At 55.2% G+C, this 24,270-nt stretch overlaps 2 protein-coding genes across 3 annotated transcripts in view; both read right to left on the bottom strand.

Annotated features, from left to right (window-relative positions):
- Positions 1-23,604, bottom strand: part of LOC100595503 (NADH-cytochrome b5 reductase 3) — a 33,291-nt gene extending 9,687 nt beyond the window's left edge. The window contains exons 1-5 of one of the 2 annotated variants that reach the window (XM_030815423.1): positions 23,330-23,604; positions 8,690-8,821; positions 3,484-3,556; positions 2,989-3,095; positions 272-401 (exon numbers count right to left, since the gene is read on the bottom strand). In XM_030815423.1, coding sequence (XP_030671283.1) covers positions 272-401; positions 2,989-3,095; positions 3,484-3,556; positions 8,690-8,821; positions 23,330-23,350 — 463 coding nt within the window. In that variant the 5' untranslated portion in view covers positions 23,351-23,604. Of the gene's footprint in view, positions 1-271; positions 402-2,988; positions 3,096-3,483; positions 3,557-8,689; positions 8,822-20,316; positions 20,406-23,329 lie in introns of those variants that run through there. The other variant, XM_030815424.1, reaches the window with a different exon arrangement.
- ATP5MGL (ATP synthase membrane subunit g like) lies at positions 13,670-13,972 on the bottom strand. Its single transcript, XM_003264838.4, has one exon. It carries the CDS (start codon positions 13,970-13,972, stop codon positions 13,670-13,672), a length of 303 nt encoding a protein of 100 aa, XP_003264886.1.
- Positions 23,605-24,270: the final 666 nt, after the last annotated feature.

Below are 24,270 nucleotides of genomic sequence, written 5' to 3'. Positions count from 1 at the left end.
TCTTGCTTGCTTGTTTCAGATGCTGAGAAAGCCAAACGGAGGCTGGCAGTGGGTGAGACATGGCCCCCAGGAGCGGCCTGTCTGCAACACCTGTGCCAGCAACTTATCCCCCTCTACAGCCAGGGAGACTCAGTTCCCAGAGAGGGACAGCTGGCCCGACGAGAGTCACCCATCCACACAGAGCCAGGGGCCTGCACCCCACACCCAGCACCCCCAAGCTCTCCAATTCTCTGAGCCTGCTCTGTAATCAAGGGATTCCGACCCAAATCACCTTTGCCCTGGTAGACCAGCAGCCCGTTGGGGCCCCGGAACTCAATGGTGTCTCCAATCTGCATGCTCTCCAGGTACTGAGACATCTTCCCTCCGGCGGGAAACTTGGGATGGGTGTCCTTGAAGTAAACCTGCAAGACACCCCTGCAGCCCTCAGTCCCTGGCTCCAGGTCTCAGGGGCGAGCTCTTGCCCACAGCGGGAGACAAGTGCCTCTTCTGCAGCTCTTCTGAGGCCCACACATGGCCTTCTCCTGTGGAGCCCCATCCACCCAGCCGTCAAATCGTACCTGTCCTGCACCCCATCCTTCACCCTGTCCTCCCAGGAGTCACCCTCCACCTGACATATCCGGGGAAAGCAAAGCACCAGCCTCATGTACTAGGCCAACCAACTCCAGGGCTGGATGTGCTCACATTTCACCAACTGTCTCTGGGGCCCCCTCCCAACGGGAGACACTGACACCCTTCAGCAAATTCAAGGCTCTGGGAGGCCCAGTCAGCCACACTCCTCCTGGTGGACACTCAGTCCCTTCCGTTTTGTGCTGTCGTTAAAAAGCTCGCTCACTCTTGGAACTACTTCCTGCCCTGCACTCTCTAGGATTACTGTCTTGGGAAAGAGAAGGGCCTCGATCTGACACCTACAAAGAGATGGGGAGACAGAGGAGGAGCGGCTCACCCTGCCGAGGGTCTGATGGATGGAGAAGGGGAAGGTGGCTGGGGGAGTGACAGTGTATACACAGGGCCTCAGGGAGGGGAGCCTGTTGTGGCTTCAGCACAGAGGGTGGCTACAGGGCGTAGAGGCAGAGGGGAGTGGAGGGCCAGGGACAGGCAGGCAGAGCACACTGTCCTGGGCCCTGGGTGCCAGGCCAGGACTCTAACCTTTATCAAGGACCAAGGGAGCCAGCGAGGTCTCCAAGCCAGGGGAGGCCTGGTCACCTGTGAATTTTTCATCCTCAATTTGAATCCTCCTAATAGCTTCTCCACATTTGGCCAGAGAGACTTCAATGTGAACAGATGCTTGAGCCCTCATCACCTCCTCTGTGCTTCTGGACAAAGCCCCAAACCTTACTGGGGCCTCCAAGGCCCTGTCTGGCCCCACTGACCTCTCCCACCCTTTGCCCCAACCCTCCAGCCACTTCAATCCTCGAGCCTGCTGCTGACTTCAGGGCCTTTGCACCTGAAGCTCCTTTTCTTCCTTCTTCACCTGGTCAGTGCCTACTCAGCCCCAGATCTCACCTTCACTGTCACCTGCTAGGGAGCCACTCTCACCAGCCAACCCCACCTATCTCTGGTGGCCTTTCTGGAAGCTCGGTTGCAGGTACCCGTCCCCTGCAGGGAACACTGGCTTCCCCATGACCACGTGCCCAGTGTCCGTCCTCCAGCCAAAGACAGGCTCCTGAGGCCAGGCCTGGGCGCCCCAGCAAGAAAGGATCCCAGGCCAGGGCCCCTTCCACCCTTGAGATCCAGTGCCTGCCCCTAGATCTGGCAAGATTCTGGGCCTCAGCTGCAGCCCAGTAAGGGGGCTCCAGGGGTACCTGAGGGTGCTGGGCTGGGGAGGCTACAGGGCTTTGGCCTTGATTGGGGAGGGTCTCCAACACCCCACATTCCCACTGGTCTAGGCTGCTTCTGTTCTGCAGGAAAGCTTGTATTTCTTTTTTTTTTTGACTGGCTCTCATTCTATTGCCCAGGCTGGAGTGCAGTGGCATGATCTTGGCTCACTGCAACCTCTGCCTCCCAGGTTAAAGCAATTCTCCTGCCTCAGCCTCCCAAGTAGCTGGGATTACAAGCGCATGCCACCATGCCCAGCTAATTTTTTTGTATTTTTAGTAGAGACGGGGTTTCTCCATGTTGGCCAGGCTGGTCTCGAACTCCTGACTTCAGGTGATCCACCCGCCTTGGCCTCCCAAAGTGGCTTACAGGCGTGAGCCACTGTGCCTGGCTAAAAGCTTGTATTTCCAATTTTCATAAAAATGTCCCTGCTAGGGTCATCATGCTGCCTCTTACTTCCCACTAGGCATGTGTGTTTCAGGTTCTGGGCTGCTGCCCCTAACGGCTGCATCTTCTCCTGTGAACCTCCACCTCGAACCCCGCAAGAGACCCCAGAAAGCCCATCACCCCAGCTCCCAGACAACACCTCACGGGCCCCTCACGTTTCCCTAGCAGGCCTGAGGGACATTTCTTAGGGAAACGAGTAAGAACAGGGCCTGCATGTCACAGAGGCCCGGCCACTGACCACGGTGGAGTGGCTGCCTCACCCCGCACACTCGGGACCCAACTCCCAGGGATCTCCCAGCGTGAGAGCAGGGATGGGACTGCGCACCTCGCAGCAGGGGCGTCTGCACCGCCAGCCGGCCTTCCTGGAGCCTCTGCTGCAGGTACCTGCCCTTGTTTAAGGGCGCTTGCCTTGAACCCTGGCCCCTGTTCTCTGCCAAGACCCCCCTTCTTTGGCTTTTGTTGGTAAACGATGACGTGCTATTTACTCAGAAACCAGGCACAAGGGAGCACTGGGTCTTTAGAGTCCAGGCTGTGGGGGCACGTGGACTTGAGAGGGGCTCTAGAAGCCACTGCCCCTGCAAGCCCCTGGGGAAGTGGGGCAGCCATGACCAAGGCTGGGCTGCACAGGGCGGGAGCGGGAGACTTCCCTGTCCAGGGGGTCCACATGGGCTGTTGCCATGGCCACCCACCCACACCACCTCCACAGTCATGACCCAGAGGCTTCACCTTGATGACCAGGTCCACGAAGCCCTTGTCATCATCGCTGGAGACGGGTGTATAGGGCCGGATGACCAGGTTTCCATCAATTCGAGCCGAGAGGTAGATGTGCTGGCCTGCAGGGCAGAATGGGGTCACTCTGGGCCAGAGATCATCCTGTGCGTGACCCCTGGGTCTTGTCAACCCACTCCCCTGCACCTCACCCGGCATTCAAAGTCTGGCCTGGCCTCAGCTCCCACGGCCCCCTCCCACCCCTCCCGGGGATTCCCCTCACGTCCCAGCTTCCTGCCTTCACGCCTTCACTCCTGCTGGTGCCACTGCCAGGGACCCTGGGCCTTCCCACTCTCATTCCAACAGACTTGCCCTCAAAGGCCCAGGGCAGCTGTCATCGCCTCCTGAAGGCTTCCTGCTCTCCCTGGTGGAAATGTGAAGCCCCCATCTCTCTGATCTAGTGCCTCAGCTACCTGCCAGGCTCTGAGTGGGCCCGGCAGGGGCATGACTCACCGACAGGGAGGCCCAGGATGTGCTGGGGTGACGGCAGGGCAAAGCGGAAGCGCCGGGTGTCATGGCTGATGATCTGGAGAGAGGCCCAAAGCTGCTGAACGGTCCCCAGGGCAGAGGCCTCCCAGGGGGGCTCCCAGGCCTTGGAGCCCCCATCCCATTCCTCCTTTGTGTCCCCACCCTTCCCCAGTGCCTGACTGTCCTTGTAAGAAGTGACGCCGATGCCAAGCGCAGATGCACATGCATGCACGCTGCGTGTGAGGTGCTGAGGCCAGGCGCACGCTGGGTGTGTCTGTCCTGCTGGCCTAGAGGAACCACAAACAAGGTGGCCAGAGCAGGGAATGAATCCAGGGTCCCAAAGGGAGGATGCCAGACAGCCCTAAAAACTTCCAGGACGGGGAGGGACGAATCCATCTCTGCCATCAGCTCAAGCAGTGGCCTGAAGGGGCAGGAAGAACTCAGGGGCTGGATGGGCAAACTGGGGCAGAGCTAGACAAGGCTGCACGTGCCCAGGCCTGCATCCCAAGAGAGGGGCTGCAAAAGCCACTGCACCTGAGAGCCCCTTGGGAAATGGGGCAGCCAAGACTGAAGTGGGCTTCACAGGGCAGAAAGTGGGAGCCTTCCCTGCCCAGGAACTCCAAGAGCCCAAAGCCAGGCTTCCACCCTGCATGGGGTGGGCACCCAGGGCATGGTCAGTGGCTGGGACAGTGGCAGAGGAGGAGGGGGGCTGGCTAAGAACCAGATTGGGCCAGGGAAGGAGCTGAGACTAAAACCCCTGAGGTCTTGTTAAGTGGGTCTTACGCTCAGGCCAGGGACAATCACATAACCAGTTCCAGTCGGAGGTGGAACCAAACCCAGAGCCCTGAGGGTGCACTCCCTGTGGGGTCCCCAGTACCCAGCATGGCCAGGAGAGGGAGTGTGAAGAAGCCATGCGGAAGGTGGGCGCTGCAGAGGCGCTTAAGTCCAAATGTGGCAAAGTCCACACGTGGATGGTGTCATCACTTAGAGGGGGACAACAGACCTCTCCAACAGGGCAGGACATCACAGATGCCCGTCTTGGCTCAGTACAAGAACTCTCCGACCTGAGCAGTGTTCCAGCACAGAGCAACTGCCTCAAGGAGAGACCTGTCCCTACACGTGTGAGCAGAGGCAAATCGCAGGAAAGACAGTGCAAACGCCACTCAAGATCAGGTGTGCAGGGGGCCCCACCAACCTCTGCCAGGCAGCCCAGGCCTCAAAGCTGCCTCTACCAGAAGCTTCTGCACTAGGGGCAAACAGAGCACCAAGGCCTTCTGGAAGTGGATTCCAGGACTATCAACTGGTCCTAAGGGTCAAGGTCAGACACCCATGTACCAGAAAATATTTGGAGGAAGAATAGAAATGAGATGGCCAGGCATGGTGGCTCATGCCTGTAATCCCAGCACTTCGGGAGGCCGAGGCGGGCGGATCACCTGAGGTCAGAGGTTCGAGACCAGTCTGAACAACATGGAGAAATCCCGTCTCTACTAAAACTACAAAATTAGCTGGGCGTGGTGGCGCATGCCTGTAATCCCAGCTACTCAGGAGCCTGAGGCAGAAGAATCACTTGAACCCGGGAGGCAAGGTTGCAGTGAGCCGAGATCGCACCATTGCACTCCAGCCTGGGCAACAAGAGTGAAACTCTGTCTCAAAAAAAAGAATAGAAATGAGGACAAAAGACGAAAAATTATGGTGCTGGCCAACCTCTAGTAGGGCAGCTGGGTGGGGCAAAGCACAGAGCACCCAGAGCAGGCCCACTGCGGACCCCGCAAAGCCACCATGGGCACAATGAGGGGGCAAAGCTGCAATCCTAGGACATCTGCCACATGCTCTCTTGTGTAACATCCCTATGATGAAATACTAAAAGGATCCATCTTGTATGGCTGGCTAAAAAACCAGGTTATCAAAAAAAGAAACTGAGTGTGCACACACCCACACCTCCACACACCCGTGTATGAACGTGATACCCACATAGGGTCTGGCAGGCTCACGCTGAGCTGTGACCTGGGCCCTCTGCACGGGGCCCTGGGATGCGGCAATGGGGCAGGGGTGGAGGTCATACCTCACAGAGTTTTTACTGTGAGCACATATAAATCATACGTTATTCCTGGAATTAAGAAACAGTAGGGCCGGACGCGGTGGCTCACGCCTGTAATCCCAGCACTTTGGGAGGCCAAGGCGGGCGGATCACCTGAGGTTGAAGTTGGAGACCAGCCTGATCAACATGGAGAAATCCCATCTCTACTAAAAATACAAAATTAGCTGGGCGTGGTGGCGCATGGCTGTAATCCCAGCTACCTGGGAGGCTGAGGCAGAAGAATCGCTTGAACCTGGGAGGCGGAGGTTGTGGTTGAGTCGAGATTGTGCCATTGCACTCCAGCCTGGGCAACAAGAGTGAAACTCCATCTCAAAAAAAAAAAAAACAAAAAAAGGAATGACAGTAACAGAGCCAGGTATAGTGGTGCATGCACATGGTCCCAGCTACTCAGAAGGCTTGTGCCCAGGAGTTTGAGGTTGCAGCAAGCAGCCTGGGTGACAGAGCGAGACCTTGTTCTAAAAAAACACAAACAAAAACAAAACAACCCACCAATAACAATAACAAGGGAAAATAATGTTAAAAAACAGGTTTCAAAATGTTATTATTTCATTTGGGTAAGAAAAAAACATGTGTGCCTGCTTATATAAGTATAAAACATATCACAGGGCCAGGCACGGTGGCTCACGCCTGTAATTCCAGCACTTTGAGAGGCCAAGTTGGGTGGATCACCTGAGGTCAGGAGTTCGAGACCAGCCTGGCCAACATGTTGAAACCCCGACTCTACTAAAAATACAAAAAAAAATTAGCAGGGCGTGGTGGTGGGCACCTGTAATCCTAGCTACTTGGGAGGCTGAGGCAGGAGAATCGCTTGAACCTGGGAGGCAGAGATTGCAGTGAGCCGAGATCACGCCACTGCACTACAGCCTGGGCAACGAGAGCGAAACTCCATCTCAAAAACAAACAAACAAACAAACAAACAAACAAAAAATCATATCGCAAGGGTAAGTGTGGTCTCATTTGGGAGGTGGTGATTTATTTTTTTTGCTTTTTATGTTTTATTTTTTTGAAACGGAGTTTCGCTCTTGTCACCCAGGCTGGAGTGCAATGGTGTGATCTCGGCTCACTGCAACCTCTGCCTCCCGGGTTCAGGCGATTCTCCTGCCTCAGCCTCTCAAGTAGCTGGGATTACAGGCATCTGCCACCATGCTCGGCTAATTTTCGTATTTATCGATTGATTGATTGATTGATTGATTGATTGAGACAGAGTCTTGCTCTGTAGCCCAGGCTGGAGTGCAGTGACACGATCTCGGCTCACTGCAAGCTCCACCTCCCAGGTTCACGCCATTCTCCTGCTTCAGCCTCCGGAGTAGCTGGGACTACAGGTGCCCACCACCACGCCCGGCTAATTTTTTTTGTTGTTTTTTGAGACGGAGTCTTGCTCTGTCGCCCAGGCTGGAGTGCAGTGGCGCAATCTCAGCTCACTGCAAGCTCCGCCTCCCAGGTTCACGTCATTCTCCTGCTTCAGCCTCACCAGCAGCTGGGACTACAGGTGCCTGCCGCCATGCCCAGCTAATTTTTTTGTATTTTTAGTAGAGACAGGGTTTCACCATGTTAGCCGGGATGGTCTCGATCTCCTGACCTTGTGATCTGCCCGCCTCGGCCTCCCAAAGTGCTGGGATTACAGGCGTGAGTCCAGCCACACCCAGCTAATTTTTTGCATTTTTAGTAGAGACGGAGTTTCACCGTGTTAGCCGGGATGGTCTCGATCTCCTGACCTCGTGATCCGCCCGCCTCGGCCTCCCAAAGTGCTGGGATTACAGGCGTGAGCCACCACGCTCGACCTAATTTTTGTATTGTTAGTAGAGATGGGGTTTCACCATGTTGGCCAGGCTGGTCTTGAACTCCCGACCTCAGGTGATCCACCGGCCTCGGCCTCCCAAAGTGCTGGGATTACAGGCATGAGCCACCATGCCTGGCTGGTAATTTACTTTTCATTTTGTATTTTTTTGCTTCTCTCTGGTTGTCAGCTTCTCTGTGAGCTCCTGGAACAATTACAGACACTTGCCCCAACAGTTACAGGAAGCAGCCAGCTCCGTGCCATGGAAGCCTGAGATTCCTGTGAAGCCTGAGTCAGAGGCACCAGGCACAAGCCGAGGGTGGAGACTTGGGCCCTGGCAGATGATGTTCTCTGCTGTGACTCAGTTTTCCCAGCCACACCCCTCCTGTGCCTGCTGGGGGTGGCCAGAAATAGAGCAAGGGAGGGGCTCTGAAGAGGGCAAATGACCGAGGGAAGCAGCCTTTACTGGGCGGCAAGGCAAAAGAGGGAGAGGATGGTTTTAAATCATAATCAGAGCTTTGAAAAAAAGGAGTCAGGTCGGGCACTATGGCTCATGTCTGTAATCCCAACACTTTGGGAGGTAGAGGTGCGGGGATCACTAGAGTCCAGGAGTTTGAGACCAGCCTGGGCAACAGGACGAAACCCCACCTCTACAAAAAATACAAAAATTAGGCTGGGCGAGGTGGCTCACGCCTGTAATCACAGCTACTCAGGGGGTTGAGGTAGGAGAATCACTTGAGCCTGGGGATGCAGAGGTTGCAGTGAGCCAAGATCGCACCACTGCACTCCAGCCTGGGACACAGGGCAAGACTCCGTCTCAAAAGAAAAAAGTATGAACTAACTAATGAAAGAAAGTAAGAATCAAACAGGGCAGAGGAAGCCCACACAGCTCAGAGCACCCAGGGAATCTGCACAGATGTGAAAGGTGTCCAGGTCCAGCAGTACCAGGCTGTGGGGAATGACGCTGGGGGAGGGGGAGGAGGGAGGAGACCTTATCTTCAAATCTCTCACCCCCTGCATTCCTACCCCATAAATGGGGGATTGGACCTAAAAGTTCTGAGGGGTTCTTTCTACTCTGACCTTCCATGAGGCAGTGAGTGTGGTTCAGAGAACGGGCTCTGTGGACAGAGAGACCAGGGTTTAAATCCCTCTGCTACTTCCTGGTGGCCTTAGCAAGGGACATCACCTTGCTTTCTCCATCTGTCAAACGGGTGGACAACAGTATCTACTTCAGAGCAGGACCATGCCCTGAGCACAGAGTAGGTGCTGGGCAATGCTGTGATGCTGACGAGGCAGTGGCAGCGGCTGGCACTCACCTCCCGGTCGATGAGCCGCAGCGGGTACTTGATGTCCGGGCTCTCGAGGGTGATGGCTGGCGTGGAGCGCTGGAACAGCTTCATGAGCAGACTGTACAGGAACCAGACTGGGGAGAGCACCACATGGCCCAACTGAAACGACAGGACCCGTGGGGTCAGTGCAGGAGCCTGCCTTTCCCTAAACACACCAGCTTGTCCACACTCCCAGGCCTCTGCTCATGCTGCCCCCTCTGCCAGGAGCACCCTCTCCCCACCACCCTCATCCAGAGAGCTTCATCATCCATTTTGGTGCCCACTAGGAGAAGCTATAAAGGCCAGCCTCATGACACCTGTCATTAAGCATTACCCAGGCTTCTATGCTCAGTACCATGAGAAAAAGCTCCATTTCCTCTGAAGAGCCACGACCAAAAAGAGCTGTGGGTCTAAGCACATATCCTTTTTCACTTTGGCTACTAGGAAGCTCAGAGTAAAATTGGACTTCAGCATAATGTATTTGTGCTCCTTCCTTCTCTTCCTTCCTTTAGTCAACTTCCCTGGTCTTATTAAGTGATGTCAAGTTCTAGCTTGATTTAGACAAACAGGCAAATAATAACCCCAACTCAGAATCTATCTGAAAGGCCTACACTGACCAAATGGCTCTATGGCACCTTTAAATCCAGTCCCTTGGGGCCACTGGGATTGATGCTCTCCTCTTTGCTCTCCCACAGAGCACACTAGAACAAGCCAGTGAAGCTGGGTAAACTGAGCCACTTCCCCCAAATGACATCCATGAGTGTCCCTGAGACCTGGGGTTCTGCCATCAGGTGTAAGGGGAAGCAAAGCACTGAGCCAGGCACTGGGAAGGTCACTGGCTGTGTGACCCTGAGAAAGTCCCTTCCCCTCTCAACCAGAGTGGACCAGGTGATCTGCAAGGCCCCCAGAGCTGAGACCCTACTGCTCAGATCACCAAGGCCAACAGCCTCTGGGATCCCAGGGCCACGTCGGGCACCACACAGGCACGGCCCTCGGAGCAATCCCGTGCAGTAGGCACTGTCACCATCACCATTTTGCAGATGAGGAAACAGCCCAGAAAGGCAAAGCGACTCACCCAGTCACACAGCTGGCAGGTGGGGAGCTGACCCAGAGTCCACCCATCCCCTTATACCACGCTGGAATACCTCAGGCCCAAGCAGACCCTGCCACATGGCCCTGAGGGGCTGTTCCTTCCCAGCCCCTGCCCCTGACATCTCAGCCTCACAAAGGCCCTGAAAGGGGGCCGGGCATAGTGGCTCAAGCCTGTAATCCGAACACTCTGAGAGGCGGAGGCAGGTGAACAGTTTGAGTCCAGGAGTTCAAGACCAGCCTGGGCAACATGGTGAAACTCCGTCTCTACAAAAAATATAAAAAGTTAGCTGGTCGTAGGCCAGGCGCAGTGGCTCATGCCTGTAATCCCAGCACTTTGGGAGGCCGAGGCGGGTGGATAACATGAGGTCAGGAGTTCGAGACCAGCCTGGGCAACATGGTGAAACCCCATCTCTACTAAAAATACAAAAATTAGCTGGGCATGGTGGTGGGTGCCTGTAATCCCAGCTACTTGGGAGGCGGAGGTTGCAGTGAGCCAAGATCGTGCCACTGCACTCCAGTCTGGGCAACAACAGCGAAACTCCATCTCAAAAAAAAAAAAAAAAAAAAAAAAAAAAGGCCAGGCGCGGTAGCTCACACTTGTAATCCCAGCACTTTGGGAGGCCAAGGCAGGCAGATCACTTGAGGTCAGAAGTTCAAGACCAGCCTGGCCAACATAGTGAAACCCTGTCTCTACCAAAAATACAAAAATTAGCTGGGTGTGGTGGCGGGCTACCCCAGCTACTCAGGAAGCTGGAGCAGGAGAATTGTCTGAACCTGGGAGGTGGAGGTTGCAGTGAGCCAAGATTGTGCCACTGCACTCCAGCCTGGGCAACAAGAGTGAGACTCCATCTCAAAAAAAAAAAAAAAAGTTAGCTGGTTGTGGTGTCACACGCCCGTGGTCCCGGCTACTCGGATGGCAGAGTAGAAGACTGCTTGAGCCCAGGAATTAGAGACCAGCCTGGGCAACACAGCAAAACTCTGTCTCTATTGAAAAAAAAACAAAAGACCCTAAAAGTTGGTTAGAAAACCTGAATCCCTGGCCGGGCGCAGCGGTGCATGCCTGTAATCCCAGCTACTCAGGAGGCTGAGGCAGGAGGTTGTCTATGGAGGAGGTTGCAGTGAGCCGAGATTGCACCACAACACTCAGCCTGAGAGACAGAGCAAGACTCCATACCAAAAAAAAAAAAAAAAAAAAAGGCCGGGTGCGGTGGCTCACGCCTGTAATCCCAGCACTTTGGGAGGCTGAGGCGGGTGGATCATCTGAGGTCAAGAGTTCGAGACCAGCCTGGCTAACATCGTGAAACCCAGTTTCTACTAAAAATACAAAAAATTAGCTGGGTGTGGTGGCGCATGCCTGTAATCCCAGCTACTCGGGAAACTGAAGCAGGAGAAATGCTTGAACCAGGAGATGGAGGTTGCAGTAAGCCGAGATCACGCCATTGCACTCCAGCTTGGGCAACAACAGCGAAACTCCATCTCAAAAAAAAAAAAAAAAAAAAAGGCCAGGCACGGTAGCTCACACTTGTAATCCCAGCACTTTGGGAGGCCAAGGCAGGCAGATCACTTGAGGTCAGAAGTTCAAGACCAGCCTGGCCAACATGGTGAAACCCCGTCTCTACCAAAAATACAAAAATTAGCTGGGTGTGGTGGCGGGCTACCCCAGCTACTCGGGAAGCTGGAGCAGGAGAATTGTCTGAACCTGGGAGGTGGAGGTTGCAGTGAGCCAAGATTGTGCCACTGCACTCCAGCCTGGGCAACAAGAGTGAGACTCCATCTCAAAAAAAAAAAAAAAAAAGTTAGCTGGTTGTGGTGTCACACGCCCGTGGTCCCGGCTACTCGGATGGCAGAGTAGAAGACTGCTTGAGCCCAGGAATTAGAGACCAGCCTGGGCAACACAGCAAAACTCTGTCTCTATTGAAAAAAAAAACAAAAGACCCTAAAAGTTGGTTAGAAAACCTGAATCCCTGGCCGGGCGCAGCGGTGCATGCCTGTAATCCCAGCTACTCAGGAGGCTGAGGCAGGAGGTTGTCTATGGAGGAGGTTGCAGTGAGCCGAGATTGCACCACAACACTCAGCCTGAGAGACAGAGCAAGACTCCATACCAAAAAAAAAAAAAAAAAAAAAAAGGCCGGGTGCGGTGGCTCACGCCTGTAATCCCAGCACTTTGGGAGGCTGAGGCGGGTGGATCATCTGAGGTCAAGAGTTCGAGACCAGCCTGGCTAACATCGTGAAACCCAGTTTCTACTAAAAATACAAAAAATTAGCTGGGTGTGGTGGCGCATGCCTGTAATCCCAGCTACTCGGGAAACTGAAGCAGGAGAAATGCTTGAACCCAGGAGATGGAGGTTGCAGTAAGCCGAGATCACGCCATTGCACTCCAGCTTGGGCAACAACAGCGAAACTCCATCTCAAAAAAAAAAAAAAAAAAAAAGGCCAGGCACGGTAGCTCACACTTGTAATCCCAGCACTTTGGGAGGCCAAGGCAGGCAGATCACTTGAGGTCAGAAGTTCAAGACCAGCCTGGCCAACATGGTGAAACCCCGTCTCTACCAAAAATACAAAAATTAGCTGGGTGTGGTGGCGGGCTACCCCAGCTACTCGGGAAGCTGGAGCAGGAGAATCGTCTGAACCTGGGAGGCAGAGGTAGCAGTGAGCTGAGATCGTGCCACTGCACTCCAGCCCGGGTGACAGAGTGAGACTGTTTAAAAAAAAAAAGGCGGGGAGGGGGGCCGGGCATGGTGGCTCACACCTGTAATCCCAGCACTTTGGGAGGCCGAGGCAGGTGGATCACCTGCGATCAGGAGTTGGAGACCAGCCTGGCCAACATGGAAAAACCGCGTCTCTACCAAAAATACAAAAATTAGCCAGGTGTGGTGGTGGGCGTCTGCAATCTCAGCTACTAGGGAGGCTGAGGCATGAGAATCACTTGAACCTGGGAGGCGGAGGTTGCAGTGAGCTGAGATCATGCCACTTCACTCCAGCCTGGGTGACAAAGCAAGACTCCCTCTCAAAAAAAAAACGCAAAAAATTAATGAACAAAAACTGCTGACAGCCTCCAGGAGCTAAAGGAGGTAGAAGGATCCTCCCCTACACCTCAGAGAGAGCACAGCCCTGCCCTGCGGACACCTGGATCTCAGACTTCTGGCCTCCAGAACTGTAAGAGAATAAGGTTCTGTTGTCTTCAGCTGCCTGGTTTGCAGAGAATTTGTTATGGCAGCCCTAGTACAGAGGCCAAAGAGACAGAAGGACTAACTCCAGCATGTGGTTTTAGATTAGCACTGGGCCAGGAAAAAATTGTTACAAAGGACAATACTGAGACAATTGATGAAATCTGGCCAGCCTGGCCAACATGGTGAAACCCCATCTCCACTAAAACTACAAAAATTAGCTGGGCGTGGTGGTGAGCGCCTGTAATCCCAGCTACTTTGGGGGCTGAGGCAGGAGAATTGCTTGAACCCAGGAGGCAGAGGTTGCAGTGAGCTAAGATCATGCCATTGGACTCCAGCCTGGGTGACAAGAGCCAAGACTGCATCTCAAAAAAAAAAAAAATTGAATAAGGCTTGTGGATTAGATAATAGTGTTGTACCAACGTTACTTTCCTGTAATTATTCTGTGGTTACGCAAAAGAATGTCCTTGTTCTTAGGAGATACACACTGAAATATTTAGGGGCAAAGGGGCAACTTACTCTTAAATGGTTCAAAATATAGACACAGTTGACCCTTGAACATGGGTTGGAACTGCTTGGTTCACTTTTTTTTTTGGAATTTTTGACAAATCTTATTTTATTCAGATAGCAGTCTGATCACACCTGGTCCAACAACACTCAAATAATAAATCAAATATAATCAGATGTTAAAGACTAGTCTTCAAACATTCTAGCCAATGATGCCATGCTTGCCTATGATCTCTCTGACATAAAACCACATCGACGCCTCAGTGGCCACCAAACCATTCAGCAAAGCTTCCTTAACTGTGAGCTGTTTGAAGCTACCAGTCTGAGCACTATTGACTATTTTTTTCAGGCTCTGAATAGCTCTAGGGATCTCAGCAGGGGTGGGAGGAACCAGCTCAACCGTGGTGTAGTCCCAAAATGTGGCCAATCGAGGCTTCGAGTAAGTCACAGCAGCATTCACCAGTGCTAGGGTCTTCTCCACAAGGTTACGGACAAATGGAGCCATGGTTCTGGGATAGAAAGTCCATCATCCCGAATGGCCACCTGAAGGTCACCCCCCAGAAGGACCCTGCGTGGTTCACTTATTTTTTTTTTTTTTTTTTTTTTTTGAGACGGAGTCTCGCTCTTTCACCCAGGCTGGAGTGCAGTGGCGCGATCTCGGCTCACTGCAGGCTCCGCCCCCCCGGGGTTCACGCCATTCTCCTGCCTCAGTCTCCCGCGTAGCTGGGACTACAGGCGCCTGCCACTGCGCCCGGCTAATTTTTTGTATCTTTAGTAGAGATGGGGTTTCACCGTGTTAGCCAGGATGGTCTCGATCTCCTGACCTTATGATCCGCCCACCTCGGCCTCCCAAAGTGCTGGGATTACAGGCGTGAGCCATCGCACATGGTCAGGACCCTGGGTGGTTCACTTATACAAGGATCTTCTTCCGCTTCTGTCACCCAAGACAGCAAGACTACCCCCTGCCTCCTCCTCGGCCTTCTCAACGTGAGAACAAGGATGAAGATCTTTATGATGATCCACTTCCTCTTAATGAATAGTAAATATGTTTTCTCTTCCTTATGACTTTTTTTCCTCTTTATTTATTTTTTGAGACGGAGTCTTGCTGTCACCCAGGCTGGAGTGCAGTGGCACAGTCTCAGCTCACTGCAACCTCCACCTCCCAGGTTGAAGCAATTCTTCTGTCTCAGCCTCCCGAGTAGCTGGGACTACAGGGGCGCATCACCACTCCTGGCTTATTTTTGTATTTTTAGTAGAGACGGGGTTTCACCATGTTGGCCAGGCTGGTCTTGAACTCCTGACCTCGTGATCCTCCTGCCTCGGCCTCCCAAAGTGCTGGGTTACAGGCGTGAGCCACCATGCCCGGCCCCTTATGATTTTTAAAATAATAGTTGTCTCTAGCTTACTTTACTGTAAAAATATAGTATATAATACATACGGTATACAAACATGTTATTGGTAAGGCTTCTAGTCAATAGTATATTAGTAGGAAAGTTTTGGGGGAACCAGAAGTTATACATGGATTTTCTTTTTAAGACAGGTCTGGCCCAGGCTGGAGTGCATTGGCGCGATCTTGGCTCACTGCAACCTCCGCCTTCTGGGCTCCAGCGATTCTCCTGCCTCAACCTCCCAAGTAGCTGGGATTACAGGCGCACGCCACCACACCCAGCTAATTTTTATTTTCTGTTCTGTTTTTTGGAGACGGAGTCTGGCTCTGTCGTCCAGGCTGGAGTGCAGTGGTGAGATCTCAACTCACTGCAACCTCCACCTCCCAGGTTCAATCGATTCTCCTGCCTCAGCGTCCCAAGTGGCTGGGATTACAGGCACCCACCACCACACCCAGTTAATTTTTGTATCATTAGTAGAGACGGGTTTTCACCATGCTGGCCAGGCTGGTCTTGAACTTCTGACCTCAGGTGATCTGCCTGCCTCGGCCTCCCAAAGTGCTGGGATTACAGACATGAGCCACTGCGCCTGGCCAGTTTTTGTATTTTTAGTAGAGCTGGGGTTTTGCATCGTTGGCCAGGCTGGTCTCATCGAACTCCTGACCTCAAGTGATCCACCCGCCTCAGCCTCCCACAGTGCTGGGATTACAGGCATGAGCCACCGCACCCAGCCTATACATGGACTGTCAACTATACAGGTCAGCCCCTAACCCCCATGCCATTCAAGGGTCCACTGTATGGATATGCAAACATGTAGTATCTAATATATTTAATATACATTAGATATATACTGTATAGAGAGAAATAAAGCAAATGTAGCAAATAATAACATTAGGTACATCTGGGTGAAGAGTACGTAAGAGCTCTTTTTGTTTTTTTTTTTTTTTTGAGACAGGGTTTCACTTTATCACCCAGGCTGGAATGCAGTGGCGTGATCTCAGCTCACTGTAGCCTTGACCTCTTATACCCAAGCAATCCTCCCACCTCAGTCCCCGAAGTAACTGGGGCTACAGGCACGTACCACCAGGCCTTGGTAATTTTTTGTATTTTTTGTAGAGATGCTGTTTCACCATGTTGCCCAGGCTAATCTCAAACTTCTGAGCTCAAGCAAACAGCCAGCCTCAGCCTTCCAAGTGCTAGGATTGCAGGCATAAGCCACCGCGTCCAGCCCATAAACGCTCTTTTACAGTGACTTTGAAATTTTTTTTCTTTTTGAGATGGAGTCTCGCTCTGTTGCCCAGGCTGGAGTGCAGTGGCACGATCTTGGCTCACTGCAAGCTCTGCCTCCTGGGTTCACGCCATTCTCCTGCCTCAGCCTCCCGAGTAGCTGGGACTAGAGGCGCCCGCCACCAAGCCCGGCTAATTTTTTGTATTTTTAGTAGAGACGGGGTTTCACCGTGTTAGCCAGGATGGTCTCGATCTCCTGACCTCGTGATCCGCCCACCTCAGCCTCCCAAAGTGCTGGGATTACAGGCATGAGCCACCGCGCCCGGCCAGTAACTTTGAAATTATTTCAAAATAAAGTGTGAGGCCCATACTGGTAGTTCAACTAGAGAGGCTGAGAAGCCAAAGTTCATATAAAACACTGGCTCTCAAGAAACCTGTTTCAGAGGTTGTTTATACACCCTCCCCATGTACCTCCCTGACTGTAGTTCTCTTCAGCAAATGTGCATGTGTGTTCTCTTATCATTACCCTACAAGTTCCCTTTTCACCTTGAGTGCCAGGAAGCTGAGAAACAAGTTCCTTGCATGCATGCAGGCCTCTCTACTTCCTTTGTGGGATCTGCTACGGGCCCCTTGAGGTAGCGTATTCTGCAGAACACAGACAAGTGCCTCTGCTCTATTCGGGGCCCGGTAAGATGCTCCTAACCTCTCAAGGCCTAGCCCCATTGCCCCTCCACTTCTGGAAACCCTACCAGGAGTCCCTACTCTCCAACAATTTGAGGAGGGCGCTCTGGTGGAGCCACATGTCCTGTCTGTAGAAGGCGTGGGCCACTGTCTGGCCTATCTCCCTGAAGAGATGTGAGATGAGATAAGCGGGGGCCCAGGTCACGTAGGGGTCTATAACATGGGAAGTCCCGGCTCATACACAGGAGCTTTTCCTGCCACCCTCATGGGGCCACTACCAACTGAGAGGTGTGGAATAGCCAAGTGAAGGAAGGGCAGGGTGCTACAACCTCACACCAGGCCTGGCCCCTACCCACCCCGCCCCACCGGCCCAGCAGCTCCAAGCTGCCCGGCTACAGTTACAGGCCTTTTGTTGGGCTTAAAACAAAATGCCTCTCTCCCGGGCAGGGCCTCCATGCCGGGTGCAGCTGCGGCCTCGCTCCATGGGGCCCTTGGTATTTGACCCATGGGTCTAAAGGAAGGGCTGTGGATGCCTAGCCCACCCCTCACCCATGCCCAGGGCCACCCAGCTGGGGTCTCTGGCCACCACCCATTTAATCAGCATGGCCCAGGTGTTTCACTCATCCCGGGCCTCCTTTAAGGCCCCAGTTGGCAGCTGTGGACTTGGGTCCCAGAGACCAGGGTTTGAGTCCCAGCTAAGGACAGCAGGAGAGTCGCTTCACTTCCCCGGGCCCTACCTGGAGCATGGGGAGGGTGGGGAGGAAGAAGGCACACAGCGGTCAATGCCCCTGAGCTGGTACTGTTCCGAGTAGGGGCCGCGGGTTTCCTGGGATATTCCCCACCTCAACCCTAGGCTTCGGGCACTGTGATCATCCCAGCATGTGAGGAAACCGAGACCAGGACAGGGGGGTGACCTGCCCCGAGTACACCAAAGCCAGCCCTCCAAGCATCGCTCACCACATGACATTGTTACCTGTCCCTCAGATAGATGAAGTGACCTGCCAAGGTCATGTAGCCATTCGGGGTGGGCCGGGATTGGACTCCCAATGTCCAGCCTGAAGTGCTGCTCTTCCTGAGCCACCTCCCAGGACAGGGGCACTCTCTCTGCTTCAGCCACAATACTCACAGCCCAAATCTGACATCCTGCCTCCCACAGTGAGGTCTGAGTACCTGCCCCCAGCCCCAGGGGCCCAAACCAACAGGCGGCTCCACCCCCTCCTCAAATACCCACCATAGCTCCCCACTGCCTACCTGAAGGCACCCTCTCTATGGCCCCAACTCTGGACTCACCTCCCAGCTCTCTGCTCTTTCAACATCGGGCCCATCTTGCTTCAGGCGTTTGCATATGCTCTCCTCTCTGCCCCAAATGTCCTTCTGCACGCATCCAACTAGCAAACTCCTATTTATTCCTCAGACCCCAGCTCAAACATCAAATCTTCCCTGATGAGCCCTTTCCTAGCTAATCAGGCCCTTGGTAGACTTTTCACAGCCTCTGGTCCCCTCTGGAAACTCCCTGGGGCAAGGACTATTCCTCTGCCATCAACCTCTCCCAGTCACAGAAACCACGCCCATGGGGAATAGAGTCTAGGGAAAAAGTTGGCTTAAGTTACATTCACAGGAAATCACCATTGTTGGGGGCCCTGGCAATGAACTTGAATGACATTAGGAGCTGGAGTTGTGCTTGGTGCTCCCTGGAGTTCTGTTTTTCCAGCACAGCTGTGTCAGTGCACAGCCTAGCTTAAGGCCCCTCTGCGGGCAGCTGGCTTCACGGGCTGCAAGGCACCTTCCCCCATTTCCTCCCTGGCCCTCCCACAGTGGTGCAAGGTGGGAACAACCATGCTCCCCGTGTGACAATGAAGGGACAAATGTAGCTCAAAGAGGCCCAGGGTGGAGCCTGGGCGTTGGTTTCTGATTTTCTGTTGCTTTCCCACTTCCCTCCCTTGCCCTAAACCTAAACCCATGGACGTGAGCCTGGGTGGGCGCCGGGCCAAGAAAAAGACACCCACGTATTAGTGGCTCCGATGGCAAGTCTCCGAATGCTGGCCTCAGCCGTCGCACAGACCTTCCTCCAACCCCTGGTGCCGGCTCCCCACAAGTCTCTAGAAGTGGCCCTGGAGCAGACTCCAGGATCTGTGTCTGTCGTCACCACTGTATCTCCAACACTCCATACAGAAAGCACTCAACAAATATTTGTGGAATGAATTAGTGAAGGGACAACAGGCTCCCACCCTCCCAGTCTTTTTATTTTGCCTAGAAGTTTCCAGAACCAGGACAAGAGCCCAGACTCCTGGGTGAGGGCGGGGCACAGCCTGTCCTGTTTGTCAGAAAAGCCGGCTTGTCCTCCAAGAGCACAGGCCTCAGAGGTGGGCTTAGGATCCGGCTCCAGGCTGTCTCCACGCCTGTTCCACACTCAGAGAGGATACACGCAGCTCCCGGGGCCGAGCTGAGAGTCAGGCACTGCTCAGAAGGCCAGGCTCGCCGTGGGCAGCAGACGAGAGTCAGGGGCCTTCCTTCCAGTGTCCGCTCCCAACAACAGGGGCTGCCCGGAGCCAGGCGGGCAGCTTTTGCTGACGCCACCTCATTCAGTCCTCAAGCCTGTTCATGACTCCTCCCACTTCAGGTGAGGAAACCAAGCCTCAGGGGACAGACTTGAGCCTGGGGACACCTTCTGGCCACTAAAGAGAAGGGGGGCGCTTTTTATAGGTAAAAGTTCTTATCTGGGGAGGCAGCCACAGGCAGACCATCACCGTCTGTCAGTCATTTAGTCCGCAAACCCCAGTGGGCACTAAGGTGGCAGGTCCCATGTGCGATGCGGGGGACACAGGCCAGGAGGCCCCACCTGAGTTCAAGCCAGACGGGGAGACAGACACCGGCAGAGAGGGTGCACCACAGCCAGGAGCAGTGGAGGGGCGAAGGTTTCACCTCCAGAAAGCTAGAGGCCCTACCAGACTCACACGGTGGGGTGCACTCTCTTCCTACCCACACTGGTTAGAACAGGCTCTGCCCCGTCCTCGTCCACGGCACCACCCCCACCCCCACCAGCAGTGGGCCAAGTAAACAGGAGGCAGATGGCTGAGGCCAAGGTTCCACCCCTGTGCCTCCTCAGTTGTGCTGCGTGCACACTTACACACACACACACACACACACACCTACCTCACCCCAGCCACCTGGGGGCCCAGGGGACAGCTGCCTCCCAGACCCTGACCTAATGCCCACAGGTCATGCTCTGCCCCAACAGGGAACCCACCACCCACCTCTCCTTGCCTCTAATAACACAGAGGGGAAGAGGGACACAGGGTGCCAGAGTCCCAGGGAGCCCCCAGCTCACGCACCATAGCTGAGGGGCTGCGTAGCTCTGCTCCCCACGCATAGAATGCCCTGCTCAGCTGCCCACCCCTGGAATTCCCCACTGGGACCCTGGCCTCCACTCTGCCCAGGCCAGGTTTGGGGTAGGCAGAGAGAACTGCCAGGGCCCGCGACCTGGCAGGCCCGGTCCTCCCCAGGTGCCAGCTCCCTGCCCTGGAGCTTAGACAAGCCAGTCGAGTGACTTGCTTACCTCTCCCCTGCCTGCCCACGAGCAGTCCCGCCAGAATCTGAGCGGCACCTCCCTCCTGGTCCTGTTCTAACCGGGAGGAAGTGGGAGGGTATGGAGGAAGTTCTGCAGTCGGGGGCTCTGGCTTGGCTGGGAACTGTGGGGGAAGGGAACCCAGGAGGAGGAACAGGTGGACACAGAGCTGGGATCTGGGCCACAGACTAAGCATGGGGCTGCCAGGGACAGTAGGAAAGCCCACCAGACTCTACCTGTCAACCTGTCAGGGTCGCTGAGCACTCACAGCCGGGCTGGGAGGCAGGGGAACCACAGTTCAGGATGGCAGGCCAAGCTCCAACGTTCTCCCAGTGTGGCTGGCAGACTCCAGGGCCAACCCCTGGCCTGGATCCCCCAAAGTGTTGGGAGAGGCCTCCCATGGGGCCTGCGGGTCTTTGATAAGACACCTAGAGCACCAGGCCCCCAGCCAGCCTCCTGCAGACTGTGGGGAGCCCTTAAGCCAGGAGGCCTGGCTCAGAATGTGCTGGAGACATTCTGGGCCAAGTGGGGATCCCAGCAGCACCCACAAAGGGTAATCCCCACCCACCCTTGGAGAGATGGGGCTGGTGGGGGGAGGGTTGGTGAAGGTCTCCCGACTCCCAGGCAGTGCTCTGCCCCTTACAGAGGACTGCTCAGCCATTCAACAGAAATATATGGAATGAGGCCAGGAACGGCAGTTCACACCTGTAATCCCAGCACTTTGAGGAGCTGGGACAGGAGGATCACTTGAGCTCAGAAGTTTGTGACCAGCCTGGGCAACATAGCAAGACGTTGTCTCCATTAAAAATACAAAAAATTAGGCCAGGCACAGTGGCTCACTCCTGTAATCCCAGCACTTTGGGAGGCTGAGGCAGGTGGACCATCTGAGGTCAGGAGTTCGGGACCAGCGTGGCCAAGATGGCGAAGTCCGGTCTCTACTAAAAGTACAAAAATAGCCAGCTGTGATGGTGAGTGCCTGTAATCCCAGCTACTTGGGAGGCTGAGGCAGGAGAATTGCCGGAGCCCAGGAAGTGGAGGTTGCAGTGAGCTGAGATCACGCCACTGCACTCCAACCTGGGTGACAGAGAGAGACTCCGTTTCAAAAAAAAAAAAAAAAAAAATTAGCCAGGCATATTGGCACGTGCCTGTACTCAGGACACTGAGGTAGAAGGATCACTTGTGCCCAAGAGGTTGAGGGTGCAGTGAGCTATGATTGCGCCACTGCACTACTGTCTGGGTGAGAGACTCTGTCTCAAAAAAGAAAAAAAGAAAGAAAAAGAAATGTATGGAGCAGCCAGGTGTAGGGGACGTGGCCATAAATCCAACCACCAGCTGGAAGGTAAGGAGCACCACTAAAAACAGCAGGGAAGGGTTGGGTGGAGACCAGAGGAAGCTTTAGAGACACAGGCAGGACATTTCAACAATAAAGGAGGCGGGTGCTTTCTGGGGAAAAATGGGCCGGGTGTTGCATGGAGGCTGGGGTGATGCCCACAGGTTCACCCTGGCCAAGGTTGCCAGGGGTCTGAACATCCCCAAGTTCTGGGTTGGGCCACACTTTCCTGAGCAACCGCCCAAGCCAAGAGGCTTTTTGCCTGGTTCTCCAAGGAGGAGACTCCAGCGCCAGAGGGAGGACCCAGGTGCCTTCCAAGTGGCAGATGCCAGGCATAGAGGTGGAGGTGGAGGGGCGCTGGGCTGATTCCTCCTGTGCCAGCCTCCCCATGCCTAGCGGGTCACAGTTGACAGGAGAGCTGCCCTCTGCAGCCACAGCCTCCACATGTCCACACAGACTCAAGCCTCCAGCCTCACCATGGTCAACTTTTGAGAAACTGGGGAGAGGAGGCGGCCTGGGGGGAAGGGAAGGTGGCTCCAGGCCAGCCCAGGAGTGACAGCAGCAGAGTGGACTTTGAAACCCCATGGACGGGCGCGGTGGCTCACGCTTGTAATCCCAGCACTTTGGGAGGCCGAGGCGGGCGGATCACGAGGTCAGGAGATCGAGACCACGGTGAAACCCCGTCTCTACTAAAAATACAAAAAATATTAGCCGGGCGTGGTGGCGGGCGCCTGTAGTCCCAGCTACGCCTGTAGTCCCAGCTACTCGGAGAGGCTGAGGCAGGAGAATGGCGTGAACCCGGGAGGCGGAGCTTGCAGTGAGCCGAGATCGCGCCACTGCACTCCAGCCTGGGCGACAGAGCGAGACTCCGTCTCAAAAAAAAAAAAAAAAAAAAAAGAAACCCCATGGAGCAGGCTCCCTCGGGCGGCGGCGTTGTGGGACGGTGGCCAAGACTAGTTTGCATTTCCCCATCTGTGAAATGGGGCAAACAGCGCTGACACCACAAAGTGTGAGGTCCCCAGCACAGCTTGCAGGGTCAGTGAGAGCCTGGCCTTGCTGGGAGGCTGGCCCACTGAGCATTGGAAGGATGCCCCAGTGTCATGCGGGTTCTGTTCCTTGTTGCTAAACGTGCAAAACCCTCTGACTCAGTGACATCGCACACACACACGTTCAGTCGCCGTCAGTGACATCGCCCATTCACATACTCCCATACACACACACACCCCATCACACGTTTCCATGCCCGCCCTTCACACCCACGGTCACACTCACACACACATTCACTCTCAAGCCACTCACACGCTCGCTCACACACTCACACTCAGCGGCACACACGCTCACAACCACGGGTCCCTCCAGCAGCCAAGGCCCCACGGCGGCCAGGGCAGGGCCCAGGTGCCTCCGGGTGCTGGGCTCTGGCGCGCCCCCCGGGCAGAAGGGCTGGGTCCTCGCTGCAGACTGCCAGGGCGTGAGTCGCGGTCACCACGTAGCTCGCCCAGGCCGGGGTGGGGTGGGGTGGGGTGGGGTGGGGTGCGGCGGGCTGGGCGGGCGAAGTGGGTGCGGCCGGGTGCGGCCCGGGTCCCGCGTCCCCTCCCGCAGGCCAGCCCGCCCCCTCGCCGCCGGGTCCCCGTCCCTCGCGACGCCCCGGGGCCCCGGCGCCCCCTCCCCGCCTACCGTGCTGAGCTGGGCCCCCATGGTGGCCCCGCGCTGCGCTCACTCCTCCGCTGCCGCCGCCGAGACCGTCGCGCCCCGGCCCGCGTCACCCCGGAGCAGGGGCGGGGCCGAGGGGGGCCAGGCGGGCGCGCGGGGCGGGCGCGGGGGCGGGGACCGGGTCGCTCCGCCTACTTCTGCCGGGGTCTGGAGACTGGGAACTGGGGATGCTCCCCTCTGCGCTCGGAGCTCTCCCGCCGCTGTGCGGCCCCGCGCGGGACGGTGGCCTCTCTGGGCCTCGTTCGCCGCCATAAAGGAAGCAAGATGGCGCCCCCCGGATGGGAGCGAGAATAAGAGGCGGAATTTTCCGTGGGACTCCGAGCCTGAAGGGGCCGGTCCTGCCTGGCCTGGCCTGGGCCTGTGTTCGCAGCTGCTCAGCGCGGCCCTTCCCCAGGCCTTTGAACTTGCAGTTCCCTGGGCAGCACTGTTCCCAGCTGCCTCGGGCCGTGCCGTTCTGATTGCTCACGTCCCAGGTCAAATGCTGCGGTCTCAGCACGGCCCGCCCAGAGCCTCCTCCCCGGCGGCGCCTCCGCTCCCCACGCCATTGTCCCACTGTGGAGTGGTTTTTGTCCCACTTAGCAGAAGGCCTCCTGCGTGTTTCCCCCACTCCCACCCCATCCCAGTGGACTGTGGGCTCCCGGAGGGCAAGGCCCTGTCTGGTTTGAAGTCCCGTACATCCCCAGAGCTTAGCACACCCAGAGTCTAGCATATAGTAGGTGCTCAATAAATATCTTTTTTTTTTTTTTTTTTTTTGTAAAGCGGGGTCTCACTCTTGCCCAGACTGGAATGCAGGAGCCTGATCACAGCTCACGTTAGCCTCAACCTCCCAGGCTCAAGCGTTCCTCCTGCCTCAGCCTCCTGAGTAGCTGGGCACATGCCACCACTTCCGGCTAATTTTTTTTTTT

This window comes from Nomascus leucogenys, chromosome 7b, assembly GCF_006542625.1.
Source record: "Nomascus leucogenys isolate Asia chromosome 7b, Asia_NLE_v1, whole genome shotgun sequence".
Taxonomy (NCBI): Eukaryota; Metazoa; Chordata; class Mammalia; order Primates; family Hylobatidae; genus Nomascus; species Nomascus leucogenys.
This window is presented reverse-complemented; position numbering and strand designations above follow the sequence as displayed.

What these genes read in the sequence shown, in the direction of transcription:
- ATP5MGL (XM_003264838.4), bottom strand. Translation starts at nt 13,972, where the DNA reads ATGGCTCCATTTGTCCGTAACCTTGTGGAGAAGACCCTAGCACTGGTG.